General features: G+C 41.8%; 1 protein-coding gene across 1 annotated transcript in view; it reads right to left on the bottom strand.

Annotated features, from left to right (window-relative positions):
* The window catches only part of BRCA1 (BRCA1 DNA repair associated), a 70,281-nt gene that overhangs the window by 7,755 nt on the left and 41,493 nt on the right, over window positions 1–21,033 (bottom strand). Inside the window, exons 13-19 of the mRNA XM_066263526.1 lie at window positions 18,932–19,052; window positions 16,015–16,205; window positions 11,456–11,766; window positions 8,679–8,766; window positions 6,030–6,107; window positions 5,496–5,536; window positions 1,606–1,689 (exon numbers count right to left, since the gene is read on the bottom strand). Coding sequence (XP_066119623.1) covers window positions 1,606–1,689; window positions 5,496–5,536; window positions 6,030–6,107; window positions 8,679–8,766; window positions 11,456–11,766; window positions 16,015–16,205; window positions 18,932–19,052 — 914 coding nt within the window. The remainder of the gene's footprint in view (window positions 1–1,605; window positions 1,690–5,495; window positions 5,537–6,029; window positions 6,108–8,678; window positions 8,767–11,455; window positions 11,767–16,014; window positions 16,206–18,931; window positions 19,053–21,033) is intronic.

The following is a 21,033-nucleotide window of genomic DNA, read 5'->3' as shown; positions in this document are numbered from 1 at the left end:
AATGTCATTACTTTGACCAGGTACTTTCCATCTCTGCCACCCCAAATGCAGGAAAAATGGGGTGATGGCAGAAGTATAAACAGGACAAGCAGCTTCCTTTTGCATCTGGAAGTTACTTGATAGGTTAAGAAGGTGTGGGCTGCCCTGGCCGGTTGGCTCAGTGGTAGAGCGTCGGCCTGGCGTGCGGAAGTCCCGGGTTCAATTCCCGGCCAGGACACATAGGAGAGGCACCCATCTGCTTCTCCACCCCTCCCACTCTCCTTCCTCTCTGTCTCTCTCTTCCCCTCCCGCAGCCGAGGCTCCATTGGGGCAAAGATGGCCCGGGCGCTGGGGATGGCTCCTTGGCTTCTGCCCCAGGCGCTGGAGTGGCTCTGGTCGTGACACAGCAACGCCCGGGAGGGGCAGAGCGTCGCCCCCTGGTGGGCGTGCCGGGTGGATCCCGGTCAGGCGCATGCGGGAGTCTGTCTGACTGTCTCTCCCCGTTTCCAGCTTCAGAAAAATGCAAAAAAAAAAAAAAAAAAAAAAGGTGTGGGCTGATCCCAAGAGTTCAGAGCTCTAGGACTTGGTTTGTGATCATTTCCCAAAGCAGTTTTCCTTGGAAAATCACCTCTGTTGGTTCTCTCAAGTTGTGTAAGGGACGAAAGGCACTCCTCAGGGGAATGATCGGAAATGCCTGGCGGTGCCCACTTGAAATAGGAAGAAACACAGACTGGGAACATAAGCACTCAGCCAGGGACCCGAGAAAGCTGCTGGCTCAGGCATGCCAGGCAGGTGTGAAATCTTGCCTGGACTTCTCCCTGAGAGGAGGACATAGTTTTGGCTACATCGTTTGATCTGGGAAATGTCACTGATTGTTCTTGAGGCTCTAGGCCAGGGGTCTCAAACTCGCGGCCCGCAGACTAATCCACGGGCTTACTTAATTTTATCCAAAATATTTTGAACTTCGTGGATTAGTCTGCGGGCCGCACAAAATTGTTCGGCGGGCCGCGAGTTTCAGACCCCTGCTCTAGGCCTTCATTGTCAAAGATGACTGGGTTCAACATTAGCTATGTGAGCTTGAGCAACTTACTCCACTTCTCTGAGCCTTAATCTTCTCATCTATAAAATAGGCATAATTATTACACGTCTCATAGGGTTGCTATAAAATTGTTAATCAGTTCAGATATGGTGGAGCATTTAGAACTGGCATACAGTGAACATTACACAGATGTTAGCTATTGATTATCAATCCCTTCTCTTGTAGCACACATAGACAGCACTGTGCACATCCCCTTCACAGCACTCACCACATTGCTTTAGAGAAAGAAGCTATGGTGAAGTGGAAAGAACAAAGGCTTACATTCATATCTGTTTCAAATCCCAGCTTTGCCACTTAGCTGAGATTTGAACTCCAGACTGGACCAAATTATATTGGTTCTCTAAACCTCTAAGTTCCTTCATTCATAAAATGGATATAATACTTATTCACCTTGTTGGGCAAGAACTAAAAAAGAGCCTACACGAAAATACCTAGCAGTACGCAATGCCACTTAAAAGATGAACTAAGGGCGCAGGGATGCAGAGGGGTAGTGGGGTTTTTGTGAACATGGGGGAGGAGGGCTTTACCTTTCTGTCCTGGGATTCTCTTGCTCTCTTTGGACCTTGGTGGTTCCTTCCATTGACAACATCTCCTCTGACTTCAAAATCATGCTGAAAGAAACCCAACCCAAACCACAGGGATCAGAGAAAGAGAAGCCTCCTTCAGTGGAAACAGAGTAGATATGTCATATTTAAGGAGTTTAGTATTGCCAGGGAATATTTTGACTGTTCCCCCCAAATCATTTTTTTTTTAAAGATTTTATTTATTCATTATAGAGAGGGGAGAGAGAGAGAGAGAGAAGGGGGGAGGAGCAGGAAGCATCAACTCCCATATGTGCCTTGACCAGGCAAGCCCAGGGTTTTGAACCAGTAACCTCAGCATTTCCAGGTTGACGCTTTATCCACTGTGCCACCACAGGTCAGGGCAAAATCATTCTTTTTGGTAGATTGGATAAAATGACCAGGATCTCAGCTGCTGAAATCAATTCCCTGAAGCAAATCTTTGTGGTCAGAAATTAACAATTGGCTTTTCACTTCAATGGGACTTAATGTATTTTAATTTTCAACATCTATCTCCTCTCTAAACATTCACTTAGCATTTAGATTAAACTGCTAATACTGTGCTGTTATAAAGATGACTAGAGAATTTCTGATCCCCTAAATCAATTGTGTATTACCATCTAAGAACTTCTCATATTTTCATTGAGAGATTAAGTTAATGAAATCAAAATGATAAAATATACATTTAATACACTGAAGAAAAAGATTTTTCATAATCACTATTTTTCCTGGTCAAAGACAAGAATAACAGGATTGGGGAGGTTAGAGCTTTTGGGAGAAATTTGGGGAAGAATGCTTAGAAACAATTCTGACTGATACTCAGATTGTAGGGGAAGATCATATTTGTTGCCAAGAGTATAAATAAAATAAAGTCATGATAGTATAACCACAGACTGATATTAGGAAAAACCACTTAACACTTCCTAGTCACCTGAGTGAGAAGAGTCTAAATATGTCATCTATTTGGAATGACCCTCAAATGTATAGGCCTGACTATACCCCTGTTCCTACTTACCCTCTCTACCTGGATACCTAGTATAAATACCCAAATTTATGCACCTAAAGCGGAGCTTTCTTTTTAAAAATTTTATTATTGATGTAATTTAAAATATAGTTCTTGATCCTAACCCCCTTCCCACTATACACCTCCCCCATGTCTTCCTTATCTAATTCAATTCTGCTAACATCCATCCCATGGTTTAGGTGAAAATCTAAGTGCCACCTCCTCAATTACCCCCTTTATCTCAGCTTCCAAATTTAACCCATTCTTAAGTCTTATCTCCAAACCATATCTCAAAACAACCTCTTCTTACCATCTTCCTGTCTCCAATTACCCTACAATTCAAATTCCTTACCATGACTTACATCAAATCCTACCTAACCTGGCCCTTGTCTCTGACCTTCTCCAACCCCTTGTCTAACCTCTGCTCCTCACACATATTATTCAACAATTACTACCCTCCAGCTATACTAGTCTATTTTTCTCTAACAAACAAGCTCATTCCTACCACATGATCTTTATTTATGCTTGCTGTTCCTCTGCCTATACTTGTTAACTACGTTTTTCAAGAACAATTCTTTCTTGTGTTTTAGGTTTCAGCTCAAACATTTCAGAACCAACCCTGGTCTCCTTAACTAAAGTAGTCAATCTCTGTCCCCGGTCAATTATAAACCTCTTATTCATAAAATGTATAGGTATTTCAAATGATCTTTACTATTATGCATCTTCCCTCAACAGAACAAGAATTCGACCAGAACAGACTTATCAGTCTTACTTACTGCACATAGTAGGCTCCCAATAATATAAGCCACTGAATGAAAGTTAAAACCAACAAAAATGTCACTTAACTTGAATATACTGAATAGCACCTAATAGTTTAAAATGGTTTTGCTATTTTTTCCGATCTGCTGTCACCAGCAGCTCTTAGATGGCTATTCTAAAATTATTCCTCCTCCTACACTCATCTTGTTTACCTCTTACTTTCTCAGTATCATAGAGTAACATCTCTTTGAAGGAAGATAATTTCTTTTTTTTTAAATTTACTGATTTTAGAGAATAAGGGAGAGAAACATTGATTTGTTGTTCCAATTATCCATGCATTCATTAGTTGATTTGTTATGTGCCCAGACAAGGATCGGACCTGCAACTTTGGTGTATCAGAACAACAATCTAACTAACTGAGCTACCTGGCAAGGGCTGCTCTGCATAACTCTTTTTTAAAAAATTTATTTATTTATTTTTATTTATTTTTTTCGAGAGAAAGCAGAACGGGGAATGAGCAGGAAGCATCAACGCCCATATGTGCCTTGACCAGGCAAGCCCAGGGTTTTTTTTTGTGTGTGTGTGGCAGAGACAGAGAGAGTCAGAGAGAGAGACAGATAGGGACAGACAGACAGGAAGGGAGAGAGACGAGAAACATCAATTCTTCGCTGCAGCTCCCTTAGTTGCTTATTGATTGACTTCTCACATGCGCCCTGACCAGGGGCCACAGCAGACCGAGTAACCCTCCCTCTTGGGCCAGCGACCGCGGGCTCAGGCTGGTGAGCCCTGCTTAAACCAGATGAGCTCGTGCTCAAGGCCAGTGACCCTGGGGTCCTGACCCAGGTCCTCCACATCCCAGTCTGATGCTCCACCTCCTTCCTAGTCAGGATGCAGAACTCTTTTTTTTTCTTTTCCTTTTCTTAAATTTTTTTGAAGCTGGAAACGGGGAGAGACAGTCAGACAGACTCCCGCATGCGCCCCGACCGGGATCCACCTGGCATGTCCACCAGGGGCCACGCTCTACCCACCAGGGGGCGATGCTCTGCCCCTCCGGGGCATCGCTCTGCCTTGACCAGAGCCACTCTATTGCCTGGGGCAGAGGCCAAGGAGCCATTCCCAGTGCCCGGGCCATCTTTGCTCCAATGGAGCCTTGGCTGCGGGAGGGGAAGAGAGAGACAGAGAGGAAGGAGGGGGGGGTGGTGGAGAAGCAAACGGGCGCTTCTCCTATGTGCCCTGGCCGGGAATCGAACCCGGGTCCCCCGCATGCCAGGCCGACGCTCTACCGCTGAGCCAACCGGCCAGGGCCTGGATGCATAACTCTTGATGATCCTCACCATCAAGAAAAATCTGTGGAGTCTGACCAGGTGGTGGCAAAGTGGATAGAACAGGGGTCCCCAAATTGCGGCCCCCTGAGGCTATTTATCAGCCCCCGCCGCACTTCCGGAAGGGGCACCTCTTTCATTGGTGGTCAGTGAGAGAAGCATAGTTCCCATTGAAATACTGGTCAGTTTGTTGATTTAAATGTACTTGTTCTTTATTTTAAATATTGTATTTGTTCCCATTTTGTTTTTTTACTTTAAAATAAGGTATGTGCAGTGTGCATAGGGATTTGTTCATAGTTTTTTTTATAGTCCGGCCCTCCAATGGTCTGAGGGACAGTGAACTGGCCCCCTGTGTAAAATGTTTGGGGACCCCTGGGATAGAGCATCAATCTGGGAAGTTGAGGACCCAGGTTTCAAACTTGGAGGTCACCAGCTTGAGCATGGGATCATAGACATGACCCCATGGTTGCTGCCTTGAAGCCCAAGTTCACTCACTTTAACAAGAGGTCACTGGCTTGGCTGGAGCCCCCAGTCAAGGCACATATACGAAAGCAATCAATGAACAACTAAAGTGCCAGAACTAAGGGTTGATGCTTTTTATCTCTCTCCCTTCCTGTCTATTTCTTTCTCTCCCTTGCTATAAATAAATAAATAAAAATAAATAAAAAATTCTGTGGAAAGTAGCGTAAGGAAGAAAGCAGCTAAATATTCAGCTATTAGGTAACTCAATGGCACCAAGTCTTTGTGATTAGTTTGTAACATCAAGTACCTACCTCATCTAGAATCTTTTTTTCTTTAATAGACTGGGTTACCCCTAAAGAGATCAAAGAAAAGACAGGTCATAATATAGAACATGCTCTTTATGTGGAGGTGGCTAGTGAAGCAATTCACATAAGAGCTGGAGAGGAATAACACTGAGCAGAGGTCCCCTCTCAATAAAGCCACAGCTCCTCAGTAAGACTTGTCACAGAGATTTCCTTTCGGAGACACAGTTGATGCTTAATCCAAACATTATAATAGTGCCTGCTACGCATGGGTTTTTTCCTACTATTAACTAAATCCCTAGTTCATATTCTATCATTGCTAGGAGCAGATTAAGTTCTCTTAATTATAAAAAGAAATACATCTTCCTAACATCACTAGCTTATCTGAACAAAGAGATATGTGTTAAAGATAAAGCTAGTTTAGTGTTATCATTAAAGACCTTTTGGCAATTCAGATTCAGTATCAGCAAAAAAACCTTAAGTGTAAAAATGCAATTCTGAGGTGTTAAAGGAAGGCCCTTGGGCGACATAAACTGTACTTACAGAAATAGCTAACTACCCATTTTCCTCCTGCAATTCCCAGAAAATACTTCAGTGTCCGTTCACATACAAACTCAGCATCTGCAGAACGAAAAATGTCCAAAGGATTAGAAGTTGAAAACAAAGTTGGGAAGTGCTGCTCTAATAAGCTAAAGAGCTCCAGCTCCATATGCTACTTGAAATTGATCTGGATTTGAGGATTCCAGTACCCCAGTAATAGAATCAGAGGCTAGAAGAACCCCTAATTATAACTAGCATGTGTGGATCTTTGGAAGCTGAATAAGGCTGATACGAATTAAAATCAGAGGAAATGTCTGCCCTATCTTCTAGTTGCCAAGACTAGCTATACACATCCATTACTTGTTCAGGGAATTACCCACATTGGTAGTATGATACATGTGCATGGAGAAAAGCTACTTTACTATTGTAGATGGCAATAAGTGGAAGAAGAAAAAAGTATTGTCGCAATCTTGTATCTGAAACCTTGATATTAGTGAGGAATTTTCACCCCCAAACTTCTATTTGGGGAATCCTAACCTCCTAATTCTTAATTCTTTTGAGCAGGACAGGAAAATACAGTGTTTTCATAGCTTTTCTCCTCTCTACATAAGTAGTTCAGAAAGCAGTAGCTGAAGAACCACTTCCGTTTATTTCCTAGTATTTCAGAAACCCCTTTGAAGAACTAAACTAACTGAGGAAAGAAGAAATGTATTTAACTAAATCCTAAACACAGCAGCCCATCTGCCAGTAGTAACAGCAGCCATTCCCCCTCTTTGAATTCTTCACAAATTACTAAAACCATTTTCCTTTCATCACAGTTTTATAGCTTTTTGTTTAACTGCTGTGAAAGTTGATTTAATAATATGCTTTAAACTCAGAAATTTTAGCTCATTTTTAGTTCCAAACTTACATTGCCTTTGAGTTTAAAGATAATTACTTTAGACTTAATTTACATTTTAAAGATTTCTTTTCACCTTCCAGCAGCTTTGATCTCAACCTATAGCTTAAGATACATTTAACTTTAATGACATTCATCTCTAAAATAGTACTTGGTTTGAGGTACCTTGTTCCGGCACCTGGGTCCTGTGAGTATTATCCTCTGATCCGGTGGTACAATTTGTATACAGCAGAAAGCTAACATCTTAGAGGTTCTAATGCATTGTGCCCCTGCCAAGGAGTCTGGACCCTCTACTCAAGGAGCTGCAGTGATGTGAACAGAGTGGGCCACTGTACTTCCTGAGAGTCAATTCTGTTTAAAAGCTGCATCTCCTGGGTGCTGGACACACTGTCTTTGCTTCCTGGAGCCCGTGAACGAGTCTAACCCCTCCTCCAGATAATAAGTCTTCAAATTTGAAGACAGTGGTTTTGTTCCTTAAGTTTTCTCATTCCTTTCTCTGTTCTTCCAATGCCATTATTCAGAATTCCTTCTCCCCATCTTCATCATCTCACACTCTCTAACATTGTCAGTGACCAGCTTAAATAGAAAGCACGGCGCTCAAAACAGAGCACGTATCTTCCATGCAGTCACTCCAGCATAAAACACAGTGGCGGGTCAGGATTTTTCCTTCACTTGTTCCAGATATTAGGCTTGTATTAATGAGACCCAATTTCAAATGAGCTTTTAGCAGCCCTAAACTATTTACTCAAATTTAGATAGTAGTATCTGAGGTCTCCTGTTATTACAGGAGTCATAATTAAGATTTAAATAGGCAAAGGTATAGGACAAATTATTTTTCCCTTTTGTTTTTCCTTTTTCATATGCTAAGCTATCTCAGAGCTGATATCAGATTTCTTTCTTGAAAAACTCTCAACCACACTCAAACTAGTATTTGCATGGAGCTAGGTAGGTCATGACTGGACATAGAGCTAGACTAGGGTTTCTAAGCACCCAGATTTTTTTCACTTTTTTTTTTTTTTTTTTTGCATTTTTCTGAAGCTGGAAACAGGGAGAGACAGTCAGACAGACTCCCGCATGCGCCCGACCGGGATCCACCCGGCACGCCCACCAGGGGGCGATGCTCTGCCCACCAGGGGGCGATGCTCTGCCCATCCTGGGCGTCGCCATGTTGCGACCAGAGCCACTCTAGCGCCTGGGGCAGAGGCCACAGAGCCATCCCCAGCGCCCGGGCCATCTTTGCTCCAATGGAGCCTTGGCTGCGGGAGGGGAAGAGAGAGACAGAGAGGAAGGCGCGGCGGAGGGGTGGAGAAGCAAATGGGCGCTTCTCCTATGTGCCCTGGCCGGGAATCGAACCCGGGTCCTCCACACGCTAGGCCGACGCTCTACCGCTGAGCCAACTGGCCAGGGCCTAAGCACCCAGATTTTGAATAAAGACACACTTCTGTCCCATTCTCCTCTTTGCCCCACTTATTCCTCCAGGACTAGAGCTCTGCCCGACCAGAAAGCCCCTCCCACAGAGTAATGCAGTCAGGGTGGACTAACAGAATAGTTCCTCGTTCTAGCTAACCACAATCCCCATCTTAACCCCAAAACAGAAGGGATGGTCAAAGTAGCAAAATTATTATTTTTCTTCACAAAATAATTGATCAGCTATTGGAAGATTTTCACCTATGCTATGCTTAACAAATACTTACACTTCTACTTGTTATTCTATACAAAAGATGCAACACATTCTATAAAGGTTCTTAGTATACCTGTTTTCATAATGACATGAGTAGTCTCTTCAGTAATTAGATTAGTTAAAGTGATGTGGTGTTTTCTGGCAAACTTGTGCACAAGCATCTGAAATCAAATCAAGTATTACATTGTCATGAATTACCTCTAGTGAACAGCTTAGAGCATTAGTTATCCTAGCTTTGAATCTCCATTTTTTCTCAGAAAAGGTATTCTTTTTATTCAAATATGCTGAAGTCTCAAAACAAATAGCAATTTAATACAAATTATGAACAAATCAGAGGAAGAAATTCTAAAGTAGTTCATGCTAGCAGACATAAACTATAACCAAGGATTCAAAATATTAATTTCTCTCTCTCTTTTTTTTTGGTATTTTTCTGAAGTTGGAAACAGGGAGGTAGTCAGACAGACTCCCGCATGCACCTGACCAGGATCCACCCGGCATGTTTACCAGGGGGCGATGCTCTGTTGCAACCAGAGCCACTCTAGCGCCTGAGGCAGAGGCCAAAGAGCCATCCTCAGTGCTCGGGCCAACTTTGCTCCAATGGAGCCCTGGCTGCGGGAGGGGAAGAGAGAGACAGAGGAAGGAGGAGTGGAGGGGTGGAGAAGCAGATGGGCACTTCTCCTGTGTGCCCTGGCCAGGAATAGAACCCAGGACTCCTGCACGCCAGGCCAACGCTTCTACCACTGAGCCAACCGGCCAGGGCTAATTTTCTCTTTAATAGCAAATATCACTGGATCTCCTAAGACAGTTAGTTTCTTTGCAGAGTGATACACTCTTATATTTCAGATTTATCAGCCTACACTATATATAAGAGATAACTAGCCTACAGATTATGCTGTAGATATGTGGCTTAAAAACAAGATGCAACCCTCTGATAGTTACAAAACAGTCAAGTCAAGAGTGCAAAAACTATCAATTCCTCTTAAAGAACTGGAAGAGACTCATATTATTCCCAAAGGAAATCTACAGCCTTCTAGTTATTATCTATCAACCAAATAAAAATCAATAGGTAGTAAAAGAAATTAACCCGATCCATTATGGACATAGTTGACATAATTAGTAACTACTGTTTAATAAATAACTCTGCTTACCAAAGGCCATCATTTATTAACCATCGCCACCCCACCCAATATTTATGTGCTGCAAATATTGCAGTGGCGATCAGGCCATCTTTCTTTCATGCTGCCTCAAACCATACAGCCACAGGGCACTAAAAAGGCAAGCTAGAGAAGCTAATGACATCCTCCCAACCTTTTGCTGCTGCCCTCTGCCAGGATCATTAGCAATTCTGAACTGATTAATTGCTGAAATCCCAGCCTTGAACAGTGTTCAGTTAGAAGAGCACTGGCTGAAAAGATCATCTTAATATGAGCTTCAAAATTAATCTTGTGTAATACAGCCAGCAGCTTTCATAATAAATTTTACTACACTACAGCAAGCCTGAATAGAGCTGAAAAGTTTTCCTCTTTGCTTGTTTAAAGACAATATGTACCCAAGCCATTATAGTACCATTATAATCTAATCTGTAGCTCAGAATTGCTCATGGCAAGAGATCAGACCACTTTAGCCTTCTCTGAAAAGCTGAACTCACAAAAAAGGAATGCTAATTTTCAATGAATAAATGGGAATTCTAGATATGTAGGCAAATGATCAAGAACAACATAAACAGACACAGGTATGAATTTCCAGAGTAAATAGATGGTCTGGGCATCTGGTTGTGAAATTAGAATTCTAGCATTATTTATAAGAATTTACTCATTGTATCTTTTAGGGCAGACGATCGTTTACTTTGCCCTTTTAGTAGTAGAACACATCTTGCCACACAGAATGTTATGCTGAACTGCTACCTATAGAGAACTTAGAATGAGAAATGGTTCTTGTCCTAGTAAGGATATATTATTAAGATACTTAAGAATGACTGGGTCATCTCTCATTGTGTAATAAATTACAACCACTATTGAATCCATTTGATACTCTGGTTTGTTATCTTACCATGGTTCTTTAAGATATATTAACTCAATTATTTTATTATGAAGTGATACCAATGGTGATTAATTATAGAGGAGGCAAATTTCCTAAGATGTCTGAAATCTATGCTTAGCCCAAATAGAAACAATGTTTTAGTGGTCTTAATATTTTAATAGATATTTTTCTATTGTATGAAACAATTCTTGCTTCTGATATGAGGGACCCAAGGAGATGTCAAAATCCTAATAGGTAGGAGGGCATGTTGGAAAGCGGAAATGACAGGGCAGGCTACTGAATAACTTGTTGTCATAGTCCAGGACAAAGGCAGTGTGCTTGGAACCAGTTTGAATTTGGCTAATTACACTGGTGTGTTCTCTCAGATGTGACCCAAGGGGGGTTGGGGAAAAGATGCCTTTTAAAGAGTAGAGCTATTATACCTACTTGCTTTTTTAAATAAATAAAATTAAAATAAAAAATATATTATACCAAAAGTTATATAATCTCTCTGCAAACTATTAGTTGATGCTTCCTGTTCTAGCCTCCTGCCCTTTTCTCTAAAAAATCATAAAAATAAAATCTTTAAAAAAAATCTCTGTGCTGATATTTAATAATTTTTTCCAGTAAATATATACAAAATAATCTATGCTATTGTTTTAGCTAGGTTCAAAATTTCAGAAATTAGTAATGGAAATTAAATTACATAGAATGGCGCTGGTTCCCCAGATTTCTTCCTATAAGTTATTTATTGCTAGTACCTATTTTAAACTATTCATAGTATGTTAATGAAGTCTCAGTCATTAGAGAGATACACATGGATAAACTTACAAATTCATCTGGGGTCAAGCCTGATGCCACCATAGATATTCTTTTGTTGATTGTTTTTGTTGAAGACACCGTTTCTGGCTTCTCCGTGCTCATGCTTTCTTCCCTCACTTTATACCCAGAAGTATTAGTAGTATGAGCAGCAGCTAGACTCTTGGCAGACTGTTCAACTTGAAATTGGGGTAATTTCAATGAAGAGGTTGAAGTTGGCATACTGCAACCATGAGCTGGCTCTGGGGCTCTGTCTGCAGAGTGATCAGACTCTGGGACTTCAGAGAAAAGGCTGATTCCAGATTTCTGGTAAGGTGTTCCTTCTGAAAGAAATGGGGGAAAAATTAACCTACATGACAATGAATCTTGAATTAGAATGCCTAGTCTCCACTAAGAATAAAGTAGCTCAATTTAGTGTACTAATACACTGTTAGTGAAAGTATAAAGTGGTTTAATTTTTCTAAACCATTATATTCCAAAAGCCTTGTGTGTTTACATTTTTAGTCACTAACTGAAGTTTTAGAAATACAGCCTAAGGTCTGACTGATGGCGCAGTGGACATACCTTCGACCTGGGATGCTGAGATCTCAGGTTCAAAACCCCAGTGTTTCCAGCTTGAGTGCAGGCTCTCCGGCTTGAGCATGGGATCATCGACATAATCCCATGGTTGCTGGCTTGAGGAAGGGGTCACTGGCTCGGCTGGAGCACCCTCCACCCCCATCAAGGCACGTATAAGAAGCAAAGAACAACTAAAGTGAGAGTTGATTATTCTCATCTCTCTCCCTTCCTGTCTCTCTCTAAAAAAAAATAATAGTAACAGCCACACAACAGCTGCCCTGTGTGAATGAATCGAAATTATATCTATCTATCTATATCTATCTATCTATCTATCTATATATTGGAAATGGGGAGGCAGTCAGACAGACTCCCGCATGCACCCGACCAGGATCCACCTGGCATGCCCACCAAGGGGCGATGCTCTGCCCATCTGGGGCGTCGCTCTGTTGCAACCAGAGCTATTCTAGCGCCTGAGGCAGAGGCCACAGAGTCATCCTCAGTGCCCGGGCCAACTTTGCTCCAATGGAGCCTTGACTGTGGGAGGGGAAGAGAGAGACAGAGAGGAAGGAGAGGGGGAGAGGTGGAGTGGAAGGGCGCTTTTCCTGTGTGCCCTGGCCGGGAATCGAACCCGGGACTCCTGCACGCCAGGCCGACGTTCTACTAGAGACAACCGGCCAGGGCCTATATCTATATTTTTGTCAGATTGGCAAAAAACACATTTTTTGGTATGCCGCAGAATTTTAGTATTTAGTTTATGTGTGCCATGAGATGAAAAAGGTTGAAAATTGCTGTGCTAAGTCAAAGAAGGTAGTCACAAAAAGACAAATACTGTGCTATTCTACTTATATGAGATATTTAATGTTGTCAAACTCTTAGAAATAAAGTAACATAGTGGTTGCCAGGGGATGGGTAGGGGGAAATGGGACATTGCTGTTTAATGGGTACAGTTTCAGTTTGGCAAGGAAAATTCTAGAGAACAGCTGTACAACAATAGGAATATACTTAACACTACAAACACTTCAAAATGGTTAAGATGGTAAATGTTGTTACCAATTTTTTTACTGTAATTAAAAATAAAAAAAAAATGCCATTGATTTTGAGACATTATCCTATTTCATGATATCCTAATGAAAAAAACTTGCACCTTAGAACCATGAAATGCAATATTATAAGGTCAGCCTTCTATAATTTTGGTCATTTATTTTATCTGGTTTAAATATTCCTTTTTCTTTTTTGGGGGCAGAGACAGAGTCAGTCATAGAAGGACAGATACGGACAAATAGGAAGGGAGAGAGATGAGAAACATCAATTCTTTATTGCGGCTCCTTAGTCGTTCATTGATTGCTTTCTCATAAGTGCCTTGACCAGGGGGGCTACAGCAGACCGAGTAACCCCTTGCTCAAGCTGGTGAGCCTTGCTCAAACCAGATGAATCTGTGCTCAAGCTGGCGACTTCGGGGTCTCGAACCTGGGTCCTCCACATCCCAGTCCAACACTCTATCCACTGCCTGGTCAGGCTAAATATTCCTTTTTCTATTACCTGTATTCTCTAGCTATTCAGCAATAAACATATAGTATGGTTAGTTAGGATGGAAAAAGAACGCTGAAAATGAGAAATACACAATTTTTGTTTCATCATCTATGATATTATTACCTTTTTCATTTAATAAATCATGAGATATCATTACCAAATTAAAAACAGGAGACCAGGCCCTGGCCGGTTGGCTCAGTGGTAGAGCCAACGGCCTCTACCTCAGCGGTAGAGCGTCGGCCCGGCATGTGGAACTCCAGGATTTGATTCCCGGCCAGGGCACACAGGAGAAGCACCCATCTGCTTCTCTAACCTCCCCCCTCTCCTTCCTCTCTGTCTCTCTCTTCCCCTCCTGCAGCCAAGGCTAAGTTGGCCCAGGCACTGAGGATGGCTCCATGGCCTCCACCTCAGGTGCTAGACTGGCTCAGATTGCAGTGGAGCAATGCCCCAGAGGGGCTGAGCATTGCCCCAGGTTGGGCACATGTATGAGTCTGTCTGCCTGCCCACCCCCCATTTCTAACTTCTGAAAAATATAACAAACAAACATAAAAAACAGGAGACCATTCCTGAATCATTTCAGAAAATGTCACTCCATTAAGAAGCATGGATAAATAGAATATGTGAGATTCTTAAAAAGGCCAAATACCACATTTATTTATTTATTTACCACATTTACTTTATTATTTTTTTTATTGATTGATTTTAGAGAGAGGAAGGAAGAGGGGGGATGGGAAAGGGAGGAAGAAGGAAGAAGGAAGGGGAGGGAAAAAGAAGAAGGGAGAGGGAGGGAAAGAGAAGAAAAGGGCAGGAGAGATCAATTTTTTGTTTCACTTATTTATTCATTCATTGGTTAATTCTTATATGTGCCCTGACCAGGGAACAAACCTGCAACTTGGCATATGGAGGTAATGCTCTAATCAACTGTACTACCTGGCCAGGGCCCAAACACCACATTTATTTTTTGAATTTTTTTTTTCTTTATTCATTTTTAGAGAGGAGAGAGAGAAACGGGGGGAGGAGCTGGAAGCATCAACTCCCATATGTGCCTTGACCAGGCAAGCCCAGGGTTTCGAACCGGCGACCTCAGCATTTCCAGGTTGACGCTTCATCCACTGCGCCACCACAGGTCAGGCCCCAAACACCACATTTAGATGCTAAAGAGCACCTTTTATGATAATCTGTTTTGGTTTTTTTTTTTTTTTTTTTTGTATTTTTCTGAAGCTGGAAACAGGGATAGACAGTCAGACTCCTGCATACGCCCACCAGGGGGCGACACTCTGCCCACCAGGGGGCGATGCTCTGCCCCTCTGGGGCATCGCTCTGTCCCGACCAGAGCCACTCTAGCGCCTGGGGCAGAGGCCAAGGAGCCATCCCCAGCACCCAGGCCATCTTTGCTCCAATGGAGCCGTGCTGCGGGAGGGGAAGAGAGAGACAGAGAGGAAGGAGAGGGGGAGGGGTGGAGAAGCAGATGGGCACTTCTCCTGTGTGCCCTGGCTGGGAATCAAACCCGGGACTTCTGCACGCCAGGCCGACGCTCTACCACTGAGCCAACCGGCCAGGGTATAATAATCTGTTTTTGAGGATTAATTAAAAATTTTCTTTACTAATTCAAACTTTGATCCATAGGTCATAAAACACATTGTTCATTTCAAGTGATTTATTTATTTATTTTTAATTTTATTTATTGATTTTACAGAGAGGAGGGGAGAGAACAAGAAGTAGCAAGTCATAGTTGCTTCACTTTAGTTGTTCATTATGACTTGTTGTATGTGCCTTGACCGGGGAAGCCCAGGGTTTTGAACCGGAGGCCTCAGCATTCCAAGTCAATGCTTTATCCACCACATCACCACAGGTCAGGCTCAAGTGATTTATAAGGCATAAAATATATACTTATTTATATGTATTAATTCAGAAAATAAAAGCTTATTTTGCAGATTCTAGGATCCTAACACTTTTTTTTATTAACCTGGGACCTCTACACGCTGGGCTGATGCTCTACCACTGAGCCAAGCAGCCAGGGCCCCTAAAACTTTTTAAAAAATCGATTTTAGAGAGAGAGGAAGAGGGGGGGACATCGATTTGCTATTCCACTTATCGAGCATTTGTTGGTTGACTCTTGTACGTGCCCTAACCAGGGACCGAACCCACAACATTGGTGTATCAGGATGATGATCCAACAAACTGAGCGACCCAGCCCAGGCCCTTAGAACTCTTATCTACAGTTGAAAAAAGTATTTAGAGCACACCAAGACGCTCCCATCTTTAAAAGACTTAAACCAATATAGACAGGTTAACAATTGTAATAATTTTCAAGTAAATTTGGATTAACATTCAACCTATTTTTAAAAAATAGGTTTGAGTATAACAGATGCATTCATGATATACTAGTACATTTACTTGATAGATGATTAACCAAATTACCTTTTGATAAAATTCAGAGTAAAATAAAAATATTTTCTCCAACAGAACAGATGCAATATTACCTAGGTCCTGTCTTGGCAAATAAGACTGCTCCATTAAATCTTGGGCCTCAGATTTGGTCAGTTGTTCCTCTTCTACATCAACACCCTTAATAAGCTCCTTTTGAGATGGGCAGCTTCTGTTCTGAAGACTCTGTGAGTAGCTGTGCACATACCATCTATCATCTAACAACTGGGATTTAACAGGGGAAGACCTAGAAAGAATGAAAGGAGAAAACCATCACCACAGCTCATGAAAGGACTTACCAAACTTCCTAGGCAGTCAAAGCATAAGTGAAACAGCTCACTGTCAGAGATACCCCAGTTACGGCCTAAGAGTCTGGATTCATAATGTGTGCCAAGATATAAGAGCTGACATAGAACATCTCCCCTTAGGGTCTGGTCTGAGGCAGTAAGGAGATATCCTAGCTGTTTAAAAGCACGCCAGCAGATTTCAGCAAATTACCTACTGCCACTTAAACTCTATAAAATAGAAAGTACTATTACTGGTGAGTCTCTATTGGTGCGTCAGAATCAGATCTCTCATGAAAATAGAAGGCTGATTAATTTTGACATCACTCCACTCATTTTTTCTATCCAATTTCAGCAAAATTCATAGAATCATCCTTATCTACTGCCTTTACAATGTCAAGTCATTCTAAAAAATAAAAGCCAGCTATAAAACATTGTTAGAAGAGCACACACACACAGTAATTCCTTTACTCTTTCAGGTTTTAGGACTTTGCTGTAACAGATTTAAAGGACCTCAGAGATCGGCTAATTAACTCAAACAATTATTGGATGTTTACTATCAGTCAGGCACTAAAATGAGGCCCTGGAGATTAAAGATGAGCCAAGACCTAAACTGCCGCTCAAGTAGTCTATACAGTGTTTTTCAACCACCAGTCCACGGGCCGGTGCAGGTCCACAAGAGTTTACCCTGATGTACGGAGATTACAGAGTCTATAATCACTGGGTCTATAATCTTCATACAACACCAGGCTGGTTAACTCTTTCGCAGATCGGCAGTTGTAAACAACTGGTCTAATAGAAGGAGGAAGTTCAATCAACTGTGTAGGTTCTTTAATAGAAGTCCCTTGGGAGAAGGGGAAGAAGAATAGAAATATTTGGTCTGAATATTAAATAGGTGGTTAGCTCAACTAGTTAAGGCTTGGCAATGGAGGCATTAGCTCTTAAATATGGGTTTAGTGCCTATGGAGGCCAGATCTTTTAATTCAGTCACAGCCATAGTGCCAGTACATCAGCCTCCAAAATATATCCTCAGTCCAGTCAAGAAGGTCAGAAAAAGCCTGACCAGGCGGTGGCACAGTGGATAGAGGGTCAGACTGGGATGTGGAGGACCCAGGTTTGAGACCCCGAGGTCGCCAGCTTGAGAGCGGGCTCATCTGGTTTGAGCAAAGCTCATCAGCTTGGACCCAAGGTCGCTGGCTTGAGCAAGGGGTTACTCAGTCGGCTGTAGCCCCATGGTCAAGGCACATATAAGAAAGCAATCAAGCCTGACCAGTGATGGCGCAGTGGATAAAGCGTCGACCTGGAAATGCTGAGGTCGCCGGTTCGAAACCCTGGGCTTGCCTGGTCAAGGCACATATGGGAGTTGATGCTTCCAGCTCCTCCCCCTTCTCTCTCTCTGTCTCTCCTCTCTCTCTCCCTCTCTCCCTCTCCTCTCTAAAAAAAAAAAAAAAAAAAAAAAAAAAAAAAAAAAAAAGAAAGCAATCAATGAACAACTAAGGTGTCGCAATGAAAAACTGATGATTGATGCTTCTCATCTCTCTCTGTTCCTGTCTGTCTGTCCCTATCTGTCCCTCTCTCTGACTCTGTCTCTGTAAAAAAAAAGTTCAGAAAAGATGGCGTGATTAGATTTTTGATAACTTGTCACTATTCCCAGAAAGATAAGTAAAAACATACCCACTCTCAGTAGGAACTCAATAAATATGAATTCCTTAGCCCTCCTAGAGTGGCAAGATGTGACTCTAATGGCTCTGAGACTCTTGAACTATCAACTCAGAATATCAAAAGTCTAGAACTTGTTCTTTTATGTTACAATGTTGTTGTAAATATCATATGAGAAAGTAGGTAAAGTATTTTTGAAAATATAAAGTATGGCCCTGGCCGGTTGGCTCAGTGGTAGAGCATCGACCCAGTGTGTGGAAGTCTCAGGTTTGAATCCCGGCCAGGGCACACAGGAGAAACACCCATCTGCTTCTCCACTCCTTCCCCTCTCCTTCCTCTCTGTCTCTCTCTTCCCTTCCCTCAGCCAAGACTCCAATGGAGCAAAGTTGGCCCAGGGGCTGAGGATGGCTCCATGGCCTCCGGCTCAGGCGCTAGGATGTCTCTGGTTGCGGCAGAGCGAAGCCCCAGATGGGTAGAGCATCGCCCCCTGGTGGGCATGCCGGGTAGATCCTGGTCAGGCACATGCAGGGGAGTCTCTCTGACTGACTCCCTGCTTCTAACTTTGGAAAAAAATACAAAAAAAGAAAAACAACACACACAAAAATATAAAGTATTGTACAGTCTAATCTCAATAGTGATTTGAAAAGACACCTTAAAAGGTATTGTGAATACTTATAGGGTAAATCAATAAACTATTTCTAGAAAGGCACAATCTTTCCTTTAATTAGGGCAAGGGCTGTCTTGGAGAAGTCTAGCATTAGCCTCTACGCTTGTTTAGGTTTTAGTTCCATGCTTTGTTCTGACCTTCAAAAGGACCAGATGTATACGCATTTCTCATGTTATAGCTAATGCCTTGTGTAGGTCCAAAAAGTCTGAGTATACCAAAGTAGCATCCTAGAGCAATGAGAAGTTAAAAATGTCTGTGAACCAAAAACTAGAGAAAGTAGAGTGAAAAATATTTAACAGTAAGAGTTCAATATAAGTAAAGGTGTTACTCAGATATCACAATTTGACATTTACTACTACTTACCTTTCCACTCCTGGTTCTTTACTTTTACTGGTGGAACTATCCAGAGACTCTTCAAACTTGTCTGCAGAAAGGCTTTGTGGATTCTGGCTTATAGAATATTCACTTTTCTCTAAAGTTAATACTGTTTTAAAAGCAATGGGAAAAGAAATTTACTGCTTTGTGCTGATGGTGATAATTCAGGTAAGGTAATCAATTATTTAAAAAGCAGCAATCTGTGGCCTAGCCAGGTAGTAGCACAGTAGACAGAGCATCAGCCTGGAATACAGAGGACCAGGTTAGAAGCCCCAAGGTTGCTGGCTTGAGTGTGGGCTCACCAGCTTGGGTGCAGGGCCACTGGCTTGAGCGGGGGATCCTAGACATGACCCCATGGTCGCTGGCTTGAACAAAGGGTCATTGGCTCAGCTGTAGCGCCCTGGCCAAGGCACTTATGAGAAAGCAATCAATGAACAACTAAGGTGCTACAATGAAAAATTGATACTTCTCTCTCCCTTCTTGTCTGTCTCTATCTGTCCCTCTCTCTAACATACATAAATAAAACCAGGAATCTGTATGATCAAATTGGTTTTTAAGTAGGCACATCAGACAGTATTTTTTTTTTTTTAAACAGGGACAGAGAGAGAGTCAGAGAGAGGGATAGACAGGAATGGAGAGAGATGAAAAGCATCAATTATCAGTTTTTCGTTGCAACACCTTAGTTGTTCATTGATTGCTTTCTCATATGTGCCTTGACCGCGGGCCTTCAGCAGACCGAGTAACCCCTTGCTCAAGCCAGCGACCTTGGGTCCAAGCTGGTAAGCTTTTTGCTCAAGCCAGATGAGCCCGCGCTCAAGCTGGCAACCTCGGGGTCTCAAACCTGGGTCTTCCACATCCCAGTCCAACACTTTATCCACTGTGCCACCGCATGGTCAGGCTCAGACAGAATTTTATAAACACAAACAATCCAGCACCAAATGAAACTTAAAAAATAAATAAATAAAGGGAACCGTTTAAGATTGGGTGAATAAAAATACCCAATAGAGACAAGGCTGAAAAAAAACCCACCTTATATATTTGGCCCTAAAAGATAAGAAAACAAGAATAGGAAGTAACTTTTTATCCCTATAGCAAACTAATTATACTCAAGCCCCTTTAGATAATAGGGAAAAGAAAGTACTGAAAAGAAAGAAACATTCTGTTTTCCATCCCTATTGCCTCCACATCCAAGACTGTATAGAATGGGCTGTGAGCTCTTACATGTGTGGGAAAATAAGGGGAGGAAAGCACGAGAAAGAAAAACACACCAGAAAACCAATACACACAGAAATCCAAGGTGCTGACTGATAAGAAACCCTGAAGTTATACATGGAACTAAAGATGAAATAGCACAAGGAAAGAAAAAAACACAAAACAGACCCAAGGCAAAATTCTGGCACATTAGTACAGCCTCTTTATTTATTAATTCCTCCAAATGTATTCCTGTGCCGTTGTTTTCTAGGAAGTAGCTTAAAGGCAGAAATATTTTAAAAGCAAAAATAAATACTTAAAGATTACAAATGTCTTCTATCTATTAAAATCATTGATGACTGTAACTTATTTCAAGCTCTTATCAGAAAAGCTAAATTCCATAAATTGAGGCAGAAAAACATAAACAAAGGGCTATATTAATTGAACTGTTTTTTTTTTTTTTTTAAAGACACTAGGTGACCTGGGGGAAAATAATTATTGATTTCCTGAGTTAATTCTCAAATGCATTACTTATAGTTATCTTTGGGCTATCTCTTCTGGACCTGTGAGTTTCTGGGAACACAAGAACTCTGCCTGGAGCTACTACCTGCTGAAAGTAAGCAGAGTCTACACAGGTTTTTCTTTCAACTGGGAATGTAATGCTTTTAATAAGGGTATCATTTTCCCTCACATATAGAGTGATAATTGGTAAATGTTAATGTGCAGTCTCTAAGGAATTACACCAAACAGAATTAACCATTAGAAAGGGTTATTTAAAAAGAAGTGAGAAGGTAGGGAGGAAGCCTCAAACAAACACATATTAAAGTCATTCCATCACATTTGAACACTTAGCATATGAGTTCCTCTTTTCACTACAATAAGGTCAGGCTCTGAAGAAA

The sequence above is a fragment of the Saccopteryx bilineata genome, chromosome 2 (genome assembly GCF_036850765.1).
Source record: "Saccopteryx bilineata isolate mSacBil1 chromosome 2, mSacBil1_pri_phased_curated, whole genome shotgun sequence".
NCBI classification, from domain to species: Eukaryota; Metazoa; Chordata; class Mammalia; order Chiroptera; family Emballonuridae; genus Saccopteryx; species Saccopteryx bilineata.
Note: the sequence above shows the minus strand (reverse complement) of the source record. Positions and strands in the feature narration are given on the sequence as shown.